The sequence below is a fragment of the Nicotiana tabacum genome, chromosome 17 (assembly GCF_000715075.1).
Source record: "Nicotiana tabacum cultivar K326 chromosome 17, ASM71507v2, whole genome shotgun sequence".
Taxonomy (NCBI): domain Eukaryota; kingdom Viridiplantae; phylum Streptophyta; class Magnoliopsida; order Solanales; family Solanaceae; genus Nicotiana; species Nicotiana tabacum.
Window position 1 is genome coordinate 9134253 of NC_134096.1, and position 17844 is coordinate 9152096.

Here is a 17844-nt window from a genome sequence, read left to right on the forward strand (position 1 = left end):
TGGTAGAAGGCATAAAAGTGGATCATAAGAAGATTGAGGCAGTTCAGAATTGGCCTAGACCTACTTCAGCTACAGAGATCTGGAGTTTCCTGGGTTTGGCAGGTTATTATCGTCAGTTCGTGGAGGGGTTTTCATCCATAGCATCTCCAATGACCAAATTGACCCAAAAGGGTGCCTCATTCAGATGGTCAGATGAGTGTGACTTGAGCTTTCAGAAGCTCAAGACGGCTTTGACTACGACGCCAGTGTTGGTATTGCCCACAGGTTCAGAATCTTATACGATGTATTGTGATGCATCTTGCATTGATCTTGGTGCAGAATTAATGCAAGATGGCACCGTGATTGCATACGCGTCGCGGTAGTTGAAAATTCATGAGAAGAATTACCTTGTTCATGACTTAGAATTAGCAACCATTGTTCATGCGTTAAAGATTTTGAGGCAGTACCTTTACGGTGTCTTGTGTGAGGTATTCACTGATCATCGTAGTCTACAATATCTGTTCAAACAAAAAGATCTCAATTTCAGGCAGAGAAGATGGTTGGAGCTGTTGAAAGACTACGATATCACCATTTTGTATCACCCCGGAAAGGCCAATGTGGTGGCAGATGCTTTGAGTAGAAAGGCTGTGAGTATGGGCAGCCTTGCGTATATTCCGGTTGGTAAAAGGCCGTTAGCTGCAGATGTTCAGACTTTGGCCAATCAATTTGTGAGGTTAGATGTTTCTGAGTCTAGTCAGATTCTAGCTTGCACAGTCGCTTGGTCTTCCTTGTATGAACGCATCAGAGAGCGACAATATGATGATCCCAATTTTCTTTTCCTTAAGGACACGGTGTGGCACTGTGGTGCCAAGCAGGTTGTTGTGGGAGATGATGGAGTTTTGCGGATGCAGGGTCGTATATGTGTTCCTAATATGGATGGGCTTCATGAATTAATTCTTAAAGAGGCCCACAGTTCCCGGTATTCTATTCATCCGAGTACCACCAAAATGTATCAAGATTTGAGACAACATTATTGGTGGAGGAGAATGAAAAAGGATATAGTTGCATATATATCTCGGTGTCAGAATTATCAGCAAGTCAAGTACGAGCATCAAAGACCTGGTGGTTTACTTCAGAAGTTAGAAACTCCATAATGGAAGTGGGAGCGTATCACTAAGGATTTTGTTGTTGGACTCCCATGGACTCAGAGGAAGTTCAATGCAGTATGGGTCATTGTGGACAGGTTGACCAAGTTAGCACATTTCATTCCAGTAGCAGTTACCTATTTTTCAGAGCGGTTAGCTGAGATTTACATCCGCGAGACTGTCCGCCTTCACGGTGTACTCGTGTCTATCATTTCTGATCGAGGTACGCAGTTCACCTCGCACTTCTGGAGGGCTGTACAACATGAGTTAGGTAGGCAGGTTGAGTTAAGTACAACATTTCATCCTCAGACAGACGGACAGTCAGAGTGCACTATTCAAATATTTGAAGATATGCTTCGCGCTTGTGTTATAGACTTTGGAGGTTCTTGGGATCGGTTTTTGCCACTTGCAGAGTTTGCCTATAACAACAACTACCAGTTGAGCATTCAGATGGCTCCATATGAAGTATTATACGGGAGGCGATATCGTTCGCCAGTTGGCTGGTTTGAACCGGGAGAGGCTCGGTTGTTGGGTACCGATTTAGTACAGGATGCCTTGGATAAGATTAAGGTTATCCAGGATCGACTTCGCACAGCTCAGTCTAGGCAAAAGAGTTATGTCGACCGTAAAGTTCATGACGTTGCATTCATGACAGGAGAGAGAGTATTGCTCCGAGTTTCACCTATGAAGGTGTAATAAGGTTCGGAAAGAAGGGCAAGTTGAGCTCTAGGTATATCGGACCCTTTGAAATTCTTGAAAGGGTGGGTGAAGTAGCCTACAGGCTTACACTACCATCTAGTTTATCAGCTGCTCATCCGGTGTTCCATGTTTCTATGCTTCAGAAATACCATCGTGATCCGTCCTATGTATTAGATTTCAGCTCAGTCCAATTGCACAAAGATTTGACTTATGAGGAGGAGCCGGTAGCTATTCTAGCCCGGCAGGTCTGACAATTGAGGTTTAGGAGTTATCCTTCAGTTCGGGTACAATGGAAAGGTCAGTCGATTGAGGTAGCTACCAGGGAGTCCGAGTCGGACATGCACAGTAGATATCCACACCTTTTCACCAGCTCAGGTAATTTTCTAATTCCGTTCGAGGACGAACGTTTATTTTAGAGGTGGAAAATATGATGGCCCGAAAGGTCATCTTTGAATTTAATATTTATTTCTGTGTTTTGAGACCTCGAATAGCACCTTTCGACATTCATCGACTTGCGTGCGTAGTCCATAAATTTTTTCAAAAAGTTTTAATGTGAAAAATGTAAAATAGTGCTTTAAAACTCACTTAAGTTGACTTCGGTCAACATTTTTAGCAAACGAATACGGATCAGTGTTCTGATGATTTTAATAGCTCCGTATGGTAATTTTGGACTTAGGAGCGTATCCGAAAAATTATTTGGAAGTCCGTAGTTAAATTAGGCCTGAAATGGCTAAAATAGAAATTTAAGTTTGGAAGTTTGACCGGGGAGTTGACTTTTTGATATCGGGGTCGGAATCCTATTCTGAAAATTTGAATAGGTTTTTTATATTATTTATGACTTGTGTGCAAAAGTTTAGGTCAATCGGACTTGATTTGATAGGTTTCGGCATCGAATGTAGAAGTTAAAAATTCTTAAGTTCCTTAAGCTTGAATTGGGGTATGATTCGTGGTTTTAGCATTGTTTGATGTGATTTGAGGTTTCGACTAAGTTCGTGTGATGTTTTAGGACTTGTTGGTGTATTTGGTTGAGGTCACGGGGGCTTCGGATGAGTTTCGGATGATTAACGGAATGAATTTTGAATTTGGAACCTTGCTGGAAATTTTCTGGTGCAGTATCTGGTTTTCTTCATCGCATTCGCAAGAGGGGTCTCGCGTTCGCGAAGAGGAACTGGAGGCAGGCGAAATTTACTCTTCACGTTCGCAAAGAAGGGACCGCGTTCACGAAGGGTAATGAACAATGTTCATCGCGAACGCGTGGGAGTGTTCGCGTTCGCGTAGAAGGGCAAGGCCATTGTCGGTCACCAAGCGATAAGGCTTTGCATTCGCGAAGAGTAGATCGTGTTCGCAAAGGCCAAGCTTGTAAAAGCATCGCGTTCACGAGACTGCCCTCGCGTTCGTGAAGAAGAAATCCCTAGGCAGCAGAACTTAAGTTCTGGAAATAGGATTTCGTCCCATTTTCCATTATCCGCGATTTAGAGCTCGGTTTGGGCAATTTTTAGAGGGATTTTCACAAGTTCGAGCTGGGTAAGTGTTCCTTATCCTATATTGATTAAATTTCATGATTCGATACTCATTAACATCATAAATCCATGAATCTATTGAAGAAAAATCAGATTTTTATAAAATCTTCCAAAAGTGTAAAATAAAGATTGAAAGGCAATCCGATGTCGGAATTCGATAATTTATGTATTGTTGAACTCGTATCGGAACGGGTGTCCTGGTTCCCTGATTTTTCGTCGGGTTTCGAAAAGTGGACCCCATGTTGACTTTTGTTGACTTTTTCGAAAATGACTTAAATTAAGTTTCTTTCGAATTGTGGATAATTTCTAAAGCTCAAATTGAATTGTTGGTAAATAATTTGCTAGGTTTGATTGGTTTGGAGGATAATTCGAAAGAAAAAGTTGTGGTCGAGTGATCACTTCAAATTGCAAAATAAGGTAAGTGTCGTGGTTAACCTTGATTTGAAGGAATAGAACCCTTGAATTATTTATTAAGTGAATTTCATGTGTAATGATGTATGGGCGAGGTGACGAGTGCCTATATGTCGTCAAACTGATTGTTTGCCTATTTACCTGAAAATCATAAATTATTTTAAATCATGAATTAATTATTTCTCTCATATTCCGTGTCTGATATTATGTCTTTAATTGATGTTATAATTACTACATGCTTATTTGACTTATGTGCCTTAATTGCTACTTGACATTTAGCATATTAAATATTAAATTATCTATTTTCTCTCTGATTTCCACAATTAATTGCTACCTGTCATTACTTGTTTCCTAAATAAATCATAATCATTGTATGCCTTGTTGACTAATAATTTCTTATTTAATGTGATATTTATTGATATATTTTTACATTTAAGAATTGTTAAATTATATTATTGGAACGGGTTGCACGCCACAATGGATTTATTTTAAAGTGTATATTGTTGGAGCTCGTTGCACGCCGCAACGGAATTATTAAAAGTTTATATTATTGGAGTGGGTTGCACGCCGCAACGGAATTTAATTGAAAGAATATATTGTTGGATCGAGTTGCACTCCGCAACGGATTTTATTCTAAGTTTATATTGTTGGAGCGGGTTGCACGCCGTAACGAAAATTAATTGAAGGTTTATGACTGCTGAACTGACTTCAATTATTGATATGACTTACCGGTCTTAGATATTATTTACTGATCTTACTACTGTTCCTGTTATTATTATTATTATTATTATTATTGTGTACATATTAATGTAAGCGACCTGCCTTAGCCTCGTCACTACTTCGTTGAGGGTAGGCTCGGCACTTACATAGTACATATGGTCGGTTGTACTCATACTATACTCAGCACTTCTCGTGCAGATATCAGAGTTGGTCCCAGCGTCGTACTGTAGATTTGCTCGGATTCAGCTATCAGAAGAGACTTGAGGTATATCTGCACAGCGTTCGCAGCTCTGAAGTCCCCTTCTACTTTATCTCGGTTGTGTGCTTTCTTTCAAATAACTTTATTTTATTCAGACCCTTATTTGTATTATTCTAGAAGCTCGTGCACTTGTGACTCCAGATCTGGGATGGTATTTGGACATCGTATTATTTTTGGTTTGCATATTTAATTTCAAATATTATTTTGTTTGTTGGTTTCTTTATTATTTAATTAAAATGAATTATTAAAAATGGAATAAATTATTCTAACGTTGGCTTGCCTAGCAAGTGAAATGTTAGGTGCCATCACGGTCCCAAAGATGAAAATTTCGGGTCGTGACAGAATTCGAAAATATATATCTAATTTTATCTATACTTACTTTTTACTTATATACATGAGTTCAACCTCAAAGTATTACATTCTACCGGACTCGCAAACTCATGATTGGATCTGCCATTGCACCTATTCAACGCGTGGAATAATTATTTATCCAAATTATTTTTAACTCATACAAAAATATTTTAAAAAAATACATATCCCTCTAACTAACTTTATTCCAATAATCTAGCATTGAGATTTCCCACATTTGGTGATCTCTAACGCTATAAAATCCTAGACAAACATCTCAATTGAAATAAGAGAAAAGAGATAGGTGAAAAAACTCTAAGAATGGAAATTTATCAAGTCATGAAAATTGTTGCCTCTTTGCTTTTGGTTTGGTTTTTGGGACTAGTGTTGTATGCATACAATGCACTAGTGACAAAACCAGAAAAACTTAGGTCTATTATGAGAAAACAAGGCATAAATGGCCCTTCACCCACCATTCTTTTTGGGAATACTTTGCAGATTATGAAGTACAGAAAAAATGCCAAAAAGAAGCCATATATATGTGGTCAAGTTCCTGCTAACCATAATTGTATCAATTCTGTCTTGCCTTTCATTGAGGAATGGCAGAAAAAATATGGTATGCATCAACCACCATCCTTTTTTTTTTCCGGTCTACTCAAAGCGTCGTGTTTATACCAATTCAGTAAACACATGACACATGTATTCACAAATATGGTAATCACCAAAATATAATTAACATCTTACCTTAATTTAGCACTTAATCATGATAAATTAGTATGAATTGGTGTAAAAACTCAATACTGATAAGGCAGAGCTTTATGGTTTGAATGGAGTTCAATTGCATCCCTTTGTCTATATATATAAATTGTCGAGCCCCCGTGACATAAGAGAAATTTTTAATTGAACACCTTCATCGAAAAATTATACTGAGTATACAGAAAATTATATAAATTATATATAAGTTAAAAATTACTTTTTATAAATATATATTAAATTCTGAACAACCTTTACAAAATTTCTGGCTCCGCCACTAACCGAGAAAGATGGCAAAAATATTGATTTAGGTTGCTAGTTTAAATTTGTGGCATTCTTATTATTTTTTTCTTCTAATTTGTGGAGTGTGTGCAGGAAAAATATTCATGTTTTCTCTGGGAAATACACAAATATTAAATGTGACACAAGTGGACTTGATCAAAGAGACAACAATGTGCACATCACTAGATTGGGGAAAACCAACTTATCAAGTGAAAGAGCGTGGTTCTTTACTTGGTACTGGCATTATCACAGCAAATGGAAATCATTGGGCATATCAAAGGAAAGTCATTGCACCTGAATTTTATATGGACAAGGTTAAGGTACAATATGTCCACTTTTTTCCTCTTTTTTGTTGTTGTTTGGTTGGGGTGTGACCGGATTCATTGATTATTATATTTAACAGGTATACATAAATTATAATTTGGTTATACATTATTATACATATATTATATATACATCGCCTATTTTAAATTTAAGTTGTTAGGTGAGCAGCTATGTAGGTTAATGCTTCTTCATTTTTTTTTTGTGTTGTTTGGTTGGGGGTGGAGTTCCATATTTATGTGTTCTAAAATTTGTCACTGAACCTAGCAACTCGTCTTAGTTATTAGGTTCATAATTAAATATTATTGAGACTAAGCAAAAGTTACTGGATTAATCTAAACTCGTAGCTAATACTCTAGTTCTCCCCTGGTTGTATGGGGAACCATCTTTCTTATGAGTGAAATTATAATTATCAATGCAATTTAATCGATTATAACAGATTGTTACTCTACGTACAAATTACCATAATCAAACTTGATATGTAGAGTTGTTAGGATTTATCTTATAACCACTAGTCGTGTGAATGAGCTTTGCATAAACTATAGAAGGTTATGTACTTATCTTAAATTTCAGGTTACCAATTCTATTGATTATGGATAATTTCCTTTACAATTTAACTTAAGACGTAATGTTTTTGTACACTATTACAATATTTTAACCTGTTGTATCCTGCAACATTGCTATAACAATTAATTTAACTTGATTATATAAAAAAAATTATGCACAGATATTGAACTCGTTGTTTACTACAATTACTCAAAAATCTGCTGCAGGGAATGACAAACTTAATTCAAGAATCTGCATTATCCCTCGTGAAATTATGGGAAAAGAGAATTGAAGCTGAAAAAGACATTATTGACATCAAAATTGATCCGTACTTAAGAAGTTTTTCTGGAGATGTGATATCAAAGGCATGTTTTGGAAGTAATTATTTAGAAGGAGAAGAGATTTTTGTGAGGCTTCGTGCTCTTGAAGAAGTTTGTACCAAAAGATTTCTCTTTTCTGGAATTCCTGGCATGAGGTACCTCTATTTTAACATAAATTTTTTATTACTTTTTGGTGTTTGGTTGTAGAAAATATTTTTCACCAAAAGGCGAAAAATGACCTCACTTTTAGAAGAAAAAAAATTATTTTCCTTCAGAATTATCTCAATTCTTTATCACGGCTTTAAATGACAATTAGACATTATATCAATATTTAATACTAAAAAGTTTCATCAAAACACTGCTTCCTCCATCTCAAATTATCTCTCGTGTTTCTATTTTACACGGCCCTTAAGAAACATTAACTAAAGAGGAATTTTTGACTATTTTATCCTTATTTATATCTTATGATATAATCTCTTATGTGTCATATCCATCATCAAAATCAATTACTTCCAAGGGCAAAATAAGAAAAAAATAATTAATTGTGTCTTGAACTTCTAAAATGATAAATAATTTGAGATAATATTTTTAGAAATCACGACAGATAATTTGAGACAGAGGGAGTATTAAAGTATGTTGCTATTATTATTAGTAAATCATTCAATAAATGTTATTTTCTTGGAAAAATATTTTGCACTCTCCAACCAAAGACCGAAATGCATTTTCCAAAACATAAGTCATATTTCAGAAAATATTTGAAAATAACGTCCATCATAACAAACACTCCCTTAATTATATACAATGAGTAAAATATAAATATTTTTATACTATATATCAACATTATTTAAGTTTTGATAACTAGTTAGATGCCATTTTTACTAGTTTACTAGTTTTTGACTTGACGCTTATTGTATATCTGCATTACCTCTTGACTGTATAGATATTTTTTACACCGTTCATAAAACTTGAATTCTTCTTAATACGTTCTTGAAACTCATAGGTATTTACCAACAAAAAGCAATAGGGAAATGTGGGCATTAGAAAAGGAAACTCGCACATTAATCTTGAAGTTGGTCAAAGAAAGGAAGAAAACTGGATATGAGAAGGACTTGTTACAAACAATTCTCGAAGGAGCAGAAAATAGCAATTTAAATTCAGATGAAATTGATCAGTTCATTGTTGATAATTGCAAGAACATTTATTTGGCTGGATTTGAAACAACTGCTGTTTCTGCAACTTGGTGTCTTATGTTATTAGCTGCATATCCCAATTGGCAAGAAAAAGTACGTTCTGAAGTTCAAGAAATCTGCAAAGAGATATATTTCTTTTAAAGCTATTTTGCTTTTGTTCCTTTTTTGTTTTTATCTTTCAATTCCTTTTAACTTTTGTTTTATTATAAGAAATCAGCTTATAACTGTAAAGATTTGCTTATATATACATAGATTTTTGAGACTCGACTTTTTAGTCTTTAAATTGAAAGATTTGCTTTTATATATATATATATATATATATATATATATATATATATATATATATTATCACATAGAAATCTGCAACACTCATTTTGTGGATATGTTGAATTTTAGCCGCATATCCACTACCACATAATGTAGCTGATATTATAGTTGTTCTCTAGAACTTATCTTTCACCTTGGTCGGTATCCTTTTATCACATAATACCCTGGTAGTACTTCTCTATTTCAACTGTCCAGTTTTAATTCTTTGAGTAACATCTTTGTCTATCATTCCAATCTCTTAAAATAATGAGCCTAAATATCTAAATTATTTGTATTTTGGCACCACAATTCCATCTAGTCTCACCTCAACTTCACTCTTCTCATGCTGTATTCAGTCTTACTCTTCTCCATTGCTCAAGCTTTTGGTTGAAACTCTCGTTAGTTTTATCAATTAGTATAATATAGCATACACCATAGACCTCATCTTGTACTTTGATGGTTAGCTTAATTATAACTACAGTAAATTAATAAGTAGGGGCTCATTGAATAACCCCGGTGTAGATCCACTATTATGGAAAATTCCTTTATATCTCCTACTATTATTTTCACGCTAGTGACAATTCCTTTATACATGTTCTTCACGATAAATATCTTTCTTTTCTATCACCCACCAAAAGGACCTTCCCAGGTACTCTATCATATACTTCTTATAGGTCAATAAACACCATGTGTAGATCTTTCTTCCTTTCGCAATAATTTTTTATTAATTTTTTTAGCAAGAATATAGCCTCTATTGTGGATCTACCGGATATAAACGCAAACTGATTATTTATCACTCTTGTCGTATTCCTAAGTTTACGGTCTATTGCTCTTTTCCAGAGTTTAATTGTATGACAAGAGTTTAATGCCATGATAGTTCCCACAACTTTGAATATCTCCTTTGTTCTCAAAGATTAGAATCAAGGTACTCTTCCTCCGGTTTTCGGGCATCCTATCACTTCTTAGTATCGCATTAAATAGCTTGGTGAGCTATTCTACTCCAACCTTTGCAAGACACTTCTAAACTTATATAGGGACACTATATGGACCACAAGCCTTTTTAACCTTCATATTTTTCATAGCATCTTTTACTTCTATCGGCCTAATTCTACGGGTATAGCTAAAGTTTCTATCATACATAGATGCCTGAATGTCTAAAATGATATCCTCTTGGTTTGAGTTGAACAATTGATCAAAATATTCTTTCCATCTCTCCTTGATCTTTTTATCTCCGGTCAATACTTGTTGCCTTTCTTCTCTATTAGTCGTGCTAGTTTAAAAAATTCTTTTTTCCCTACTTTTGTTTCTAGGTTTTGGTACAATCCATCTAGAGTTTTCCCTCAAGCTTTAGTAATCACCTTCTTAGCTTCTTTCTTAACTCTCTTATATTCTTCAAAGGCTTCTCCATCTTTTGCTTTTAACAACTTTCTATAGTATTCTCTTTTAGCTTTAATAACTCTTTATACCTCCTCATTCCACCATCAAAATTCTTGTGGCCGAGGTCCTAGACTTTTAGACACCCCTAGCACTTCCTTTGCAACTTCTTTAATGCAACCTGATATTTTCTTCCACAGGATGTCTACGTCTCCCTCTCAGTCTCAAGCTCCTTTCTTCTGACCCTTTTCTTGAAATGTTGATTGGTTAGCACCCTTTAACACCCATCGCCTAATATGGAGTGGTTTTCAAGTTATCTCCTTTCTCATTCTACTCTAAAGCTTTATATCTAAGAGTACAAACCTGTGCTGGGTGGTCATCGCTTCTCCTAGAATAACCTTACGGTCCTTGCATGTACTCGTCTTCTAGTAAGGATAAAGTATATTTGACTATGGTTACCACCACTATTCATAAAGAGTGATAGAGCTCAGAAAGAGGATAAAGTTGTAAGGGATCTTTATAGAAATAGCTAGTCAGATTCACTATTTACTTTTCGTAGTCAATATACATAAATTATACTCTAATTATAGACGACTATATACATAGTATACATATGATATACATTTGTCGGCTATTTTTAGTTTAAGTTGTTGGGTGAGCGGCTATTTAGGTTAATTCTTCAAGTTTTAACAGTAATGTTTATTTTGATTTGCAGTTGACTATGGTGATTAATGAATCATTACGCCTTTACTCAACTGTGCCAATACTAGCTAGGGAGGCATTTAAGGATATCGAATTTGGAAATGTGAAAATTCCAAAGGGTATGAATGTTTGGACAATGGTAATGGCATTACACACTGATCCAGAAATTTGGGGACAAGATAGCTATGAATTTAATCCAGAGAGATTTGCAAATGGAATATCAAATTCTTGCAAAGTTCCACATGTTTTTATGCCTTTTGGAGTTGGTCCTAGAGTTTGTGCTGGACTACCTTTGGCTTTGGCTGAGCTCAAAATATTGATCTCCCTTATTGTGTCTAACTTCACATTTAGGCTTTCACCAACTTATGTTCACTCCCCTAAACTTGGTATTGTCATTGAGCCTCAATATGGAGTTGATATTTCACTCAAGAAGTTAGAAACAACGCGTTAATCGCTACAGAAATGCCATGGCATGGTCAAGAAGAAATGGTATAACCTAGTTTATAGTTGATATTTCACTCAAGAAGTTAGAAACAACGCTTTAAGCGATACAGAAATGTCATGGCATGGCCAAGAAGAAACAGTAGAACCTTGTTTCTAGTAAAATAAGAGGGGACTTGGTTTAATTTTTTATTTGCCAGCTTTTTCTGCAGTTGAAACAAGAAAAACCTATTGCTTAATATTCTTCGTTTTCTTTTTATTCTCTATGTATATCTCTCCATCTTGATTGAGATCTTAAATCCTAAAACTGCTATTTATAAAATGTTGACATGAAGGATAATGAAATTTGTAAATTTTTAGATTCTCATATAGCTAAATAAAATAAGAGACAGAAAAATCTAGGTGCATTTCTATACCGAAGGGTGGGGTCTAACAGTTAATTAAATGGGTGAAAATCATAGTTCAAATCCTAACAGGGAAAAAAAATATTAGGTGATTTCTTTCTATCTGCCCAAGTCTCGGGTGCAGAGTTGTTCGATACCTGTATTGGCGAGACATTGAAGATATCCGGCTTACCAAAGTCTTGCACTTTGCCATACCCCATATGATCGAGCATAAACTAGTGTGAGTCTCTGTTTAGGAGGAAGAGATCATCTCTGCAACTGTAAATAAGAGGAGACTAAGAATTTTAAGGAAGGTAAGCATCCAAGTGTCCCAAGTATCTGTCAATGGTTATTCACCAAGAAAAGTACAATATGCAGGAGAGTCGGTTTAAAAACAAAAAGGCTTCGAGCCTAACTCAACCTCAAAAGCTAGCTCGTGTGGATTGCTAAAATTATGTAACACCTCTCCTCTCCTCACACGCCTAAAATTGGATATCTACATTAGGTAAACCAAGAACAGGAATGAGTCCGACTCTCATACCATGTAAAGACAATGAACATTGAAACTAACTCAACCGCGAAAACTCACTCATGAGGTGAGGATTGCCTAATACCGTATAAGAAGACAATAACCCATTCCCTCAACCAATATAGGACACTTAATAGGCTCTTCGGACTTCAATTTTCTTTTGTTTTACATGCGTAAATTAACTCTTTAAAAGTAAGTCCGTGAGGTGATGCCAAGATTATCTAAAGAAACTCATTCCCTCAATCAATGTGGGACACTTAACGCCTGCCCTCTCCTCGCACGACCAAGACTGGATATCTACATTAGGTAAAATAAGAATAGGTACGAGTTTGACTCTCATACCATGTAAAGAAAATGGACATTGAGACTAACTCAACCTCAAAAGCTCGCTCATGAAGTGAAGATTGTCTAAATCCATATAAGAAGGCAACAACTCGTTCCCTCAATCAATGTAAGACACTTAACAGGATAAGATTGGTTAAGCTTTAATATTTCTACATCCCATCCTTCCTTTCTTTCTTTTGTTGGTCAGTTGTATTACAGGTGTGATTGTCTACTTTCACCAAGTCAATCTTTTATTGTTGAAAATCAAATACAGACTGGAATTCTGAGAGTTCCACTAGATGAACTTGGAGAGCTCAACACAGTGGCATTGTAATTGCCTTAATGTGTACACTCAACAGTAGTTTACATATTATTGCTTATTTTTCTTCAGGAAATTGGAGTTACAAAGTCGCAAATATCGACTCAAATTCAACCCAGTTTCCCTGTCTTAGGAACTTTTCTGGGTTGGTGAGAGATAAAAACCAACAACAATTCTTAAGTAAAATCAACAGACTCCAGATTTTTCAAATTTTTCTCCTCAGTTCAGAAGCAGTTTTTCTCCTAAACAGAGCTATATGATTTTAACATCTAGCACAGTACAAGAACAATATAAAACCATAAAAATAACTGAGGAACCAAAGAAAAGGATTCTTACTTCACATCAAAAACTATCAGGAAAACCCAATACTGGAAATACATTAATATAGACATAAATGTAAATCAAGGATAACTGCTTGGTCATTACTGATCTTTTACATTTATGTTCACAATGCTTTTTCGTGCTAAGTAACAATGCTCCATATTCTTCATTTATTTCCTGAATCTCGTAAGGCGGGGTTCAGAAGCTACATAAATTAGGCATTTATTGTACAATTCTTCAGAGGAGCTACAAACATCTTCACCTACAGCCTACAATCGTGTTTCCCCCACCATCTCTTTACATAACTTCTCAAACTAACTGTTCATCGCCAGACCAACAAACACTACTGCCGAGTTTAATTTGTGGATGACGTTTGACAATCATACCTTTGATGTTTGAGATCCGGGGGGCAAGAAAGGCTCCCACCAACCAGATTCATACTTCGGATATGGTGCTGTCCATTTTTCTGGCTTTTCAAACTCAAGATTTACAGGAGTACATGCCAAAGCTTCTTCTGTACTGTCAGCCTCAAAGCTCTCTTGTAAAACTCTATCTAACCTCAATTTCATGAACCTGCAAGTTCCGAAAAAGCAAATCAGGTGAAATATAGAAAAGGTGCAAATTTTGTCCTTATACCTATGTTGCGCGGACTTTCCAAAATGATGTCGCACCCGTATCAAATCCTCCAAAAATACAATACTTTTAAAGGATCCGATATGCACCTGACGATATTTTCAGAGAGTCCGAGCACCATAGCCATCGACTATACAAAATATCGTAATTTTACTATCTGTTATACTTTGGGGTTATTCAATCCTCGCCATTCGTAAATTATCTCGTAAGCCCTTGACTTTAATAGAGCTCCAGGATGGATTGCGTGGATTCCACGTGTCAAGAAGTTTTAGGAAAAAGATCCAAATTTGCCATTCTATATTTGACTATAAAATTACCCTCCATTATACTTCAAGTTGGAGCTTCGTTAGGGCTTAGGGCAACTAAGAGACAATTTGCTAACTACAAGGATATTAATGATCTCAAAGTATAATTGAGGATAAAATTTAAATATTATATAGTAGAGAATTATATTTACCCTTTGCCCTTGATATAACTTGCTTATTAAAGACTCTGCTTTTCATACAGACAGGAAAATGGAGTAATTAGTGTGTCAATTATTTAAAGATGAGCGCCCCTTACGTGATCCATGTGCCATTGGTTGAAACAAGAGCTACAGCGGGTCTCTTCAGTCTCTTGGTAATATTAGGGTATTTATCCAAGAACTTGGGCTCAATTACAAGCCAGAAATCCTGTTCTTTGTTACGCTCTCCAAAAAGGCGAAGACGCTCAAACAATTGCTCCTGGAAATGCTCCTCTTCGTCCAGCATAAATTTGGCATTTGCAACAAGAAAATAGTACTTCTTCCTTTCTGTCTCTTGCTGTATATGCAACAGAAACCAGCATTAAAATTCCGGACTCTAAAACTAAAGCAAATGGCCTAAGGAAACTCAACCTATCATTGTATAACTGAAATATGCAAAGGCAAATGTAGACATAAAATGGAGGATATTTTTGCTAGAAGTCTTGGTCAAATAGGGAGTTATCTAAATTTTTGTCTTTTCCTTTTCACAGGAATAACCCGTGCTAGATTACCAGCACAAATACTCATCAGCAACTACGAGCAGGACTAGAAAAGAACAAACACTACTCGTCTTTTTATCAGTACAGTGTCTTCAGGGAACCCAGTGGCGGAGCCACATTGACTCATGCGGGGTCCATTGAATCTGCTTTGCCAGAAATATACATTGTGCAAAGGTGAACTCTTTTTCTAATTGTACATATATTGATTGCTGAATCCCATTAACACAAGGGAAGTTTCTTTTGTAGTGACAGAGGGTTCAAAAATGTTTTAGGTCATCGGTTCAACTCCCCATTGTGACATTTTATCATTTGAATCCCCTTGTCTACAGTCCTGTCTCCGCCCCCGGGGCACCATCATCCATATTGTCGAACTAAGAAAGCTCAGTTTTAATCAGAAAGGGGGAGCTAATGAAAAGGGTAAAAACATCAGTGCAAGCGAGCAATTGTAAATGAAGCCAAAATAATCCTAAAATTCATTGAATTCCTACATGTATAGAAAGGATACTTTTTGATCTTTCCTTTTGGCAGCCATTTGTACATACCAAAGTATCTTCTTGGTGCTTATTAATCTATAAATTTACATTACCTTCTCAAAAATATCAGTACAAGCGAGTAATTGACAGCTTTACAAAGTGGCCAAAAGAAAAAGGTCAATGTAAAATTTCCTTCATTTACTGCTCCTATATAAGAATTGATTCAGACTTAATTTTAACTACAATATTTTTTTTTCAACTATATAGCTCGAGCCAGAGGCAGTAGGTACGCTCATCCACTGCCTCAACTATACAAGCTGGCTCGAACCAGTGGTGGAACCAGGAATTTATAGAAGGGGCTTCCAAAAAATACTACACTGTCTAAGCACTTGTGATCTAAAACAATTTTTTAACCCCCTTTGTTACTACACAAGATTTTTTTCCTTATGTCAAGGGGATTCAACAATTTCTATATAACCAAAAAAATTCGTTTTCTTTCTCTATTTGCATAGTATAATTTTTTGACGAAGGGACTTCAATTGAATCCCTTTACTTCTAGCCAGCTCAGCTTCTTGTCGCAACACCAAGGTTAAAAAAAAAATTATTTACTTCTACATTCATGTAAATAAAGACTGTACATTCCATACTTTTCATAGAAATATTGGACATGAATAGCATTCAAAAGAAACCATTTTTGTAACAACAGAGAGCATGTCAACCAATTTCCTATTTTCCCCACAATTCCAAAGTTAAAGCTTAAATTACGGTCAATGAAGTGGGTGAGGTCTCAACTTCAAATCCCAGCTAAGGCAAAAACACTAAGTGATTTCTTCCAAGAGGTCCAAACCTTGGTGTTACCTGTTACATGTGCTAGTGGGAGTTAGCAGATACACGGTAGAATTAGCGGAAGTGCATGCAAACTGGCACAGACACCACGGATATACGGATATCAAAAGAAAAAGTTAAACTAAAATTCTTGGGAGTTAGCAGGTACTATGTGAAATTAGATGAGGTGCACGCAAGTTGGTCCAGACACTAGGTATATCAAAGAAATAGTTAAAGTCAAATTCTTGCAAATATAAAAAAGGTACTAAGCAAAACCTTTTCAGCAGGATCAGAGGAATCAACAGCAGCAACTGCCCTCTTCACCTTTCTACTCAATTCCCACCTCCTCCTGCTGCTTCCATTGAAGCCCTTGAGAACAGTATTGGGTGATGCCAAGAATTGCTGCGATTGAATACCATGAAAAAGCAGAGAAGGTTTATGAGAATAATGGGTCGGCAAATTCACTACCGAACTGCATAATGAACCAAGATTCAGAGCTGTTGAAGCTGACATTGCTAACCAAGAATCACTGTGTTAAGGATTTGCTCTGTGTAATGGAAAGTGCCAGGGGGGGAAAACACCAACCTTATCTAACCCCCCTTATCCTATTTTTTTTCCCCTCTCAAAGTAAACCCCTCCAATTTACATAATTTATTAAATTGAGTCATTAGCTTACAATTAATTGGTTATCACTTTGCATTTTGTTTTTCAACTTCAAGGGATACTTTTTATTTGGTTAGTATATATAATGGAGAAATTTTTATTTTTAGTCCCTCAAACATACTTTAGCCTTCAACTAATTGAAATGCGCGCTTTTGATTCCTTTGCTTTTTAATTTTCAAAAATTTAGCATGTATGTATCATTACATCATCTGACTAGCCACGTGTTATGTTACGATTTGTATTGTTACTCTATACTAGTATTACCATCCGCGATGCGCGGACACAAATTATGTCAAATTATAATATAGATTATTTGAATCATGTGCAAATAACCTTAAAATATAAACCTCTCAGATAAAATTATATAACATTAGATATTAATTATGAAGCAGGATATGAAATTATTGTTCAAATCTCGTAGCGGACAACATATTTTTTTTCTATATTTGTAGCAACTCAACCCCTTGATTTTAGTACTTGCATTTCGTTTCGCTGTCAATATTAAAGAATACTAAACATGTCATGTTGTGATATGTCTTGTTTGAGCACATTAGATCATATTATTTTAACAAAATTCTTACTATCACTTTGTTTTTATCTGAAAGGCAAATATGTCTTATTCATCACATCATTTTTACGCAAACTCTTTTTTCTTTTTGTTCTTTTCTTATGGTAATTGTATTATTTATTATTTAATATTATTATACTATCATATACTTTTTTATTAGCTTAATAAATAAATTAATGTCTTTCTTATTATCCTTTTAATAGTATTAAATAAATATAAATACTACCTCTAATTTCTTATACATTATCTTCCCTATTATAAATTTAATTAGATTTTATATTAATGTTTTACCTACATATAACCAAAATAATACTATTTTTTTAATTGTAACTTTGAATTAGTTTAAAATATTAATACATAAGTTATTTGATTATTATGTTCCTGTAACGACCCGACCGGTCGTTTTGAGCATTTACACTCCTTTCAACTATTTGAAATCTTGAATAACTTCCTACGAGGTATTATGACTTGGGTGAATTGTCGATTTT

At 35.4% G+C, this 17844-nt stretch overlaps 1 protein-coding gene and 1 pseudogene across 1 annotated transcript; one reads left to right on the forward strand and one right to left on the reverse strand.

Moving 5' to 3' along the window:
- Positions 1-5402: 5402 nt before the first annotated feature.
- On the forward strand, positions 5403-11486 carry LOC107801839 (cytochrome P450 714C2-like; annotated as a pseudogene).
- Positions 11487-13221: 1735 nt separating this feature from the next.
- Positions 13222-16841, reverse strand: LOC107801684 (protein YCF54, chloroplastic). Its single transcript, XM_016625044.2, has 3 exons — positions 16402-16841; positions 14387-14625; positions 13222-13765 (listed from the first exon to the last, which is right to left on the reverse strand). Exons 1-3 carry the CDS (start codon positions 16636-16638, stop codon positions 13573-13575), a joined length of 669 nt encoding a protein of 222 aa, XP_016480530.2. The 5' UTR covers positions 16639-16841; the 3' UTR covers positions 13222-13572.
- Between the last annotated feature and the right edge of the window lie 1003 nt (positions 16842-17844).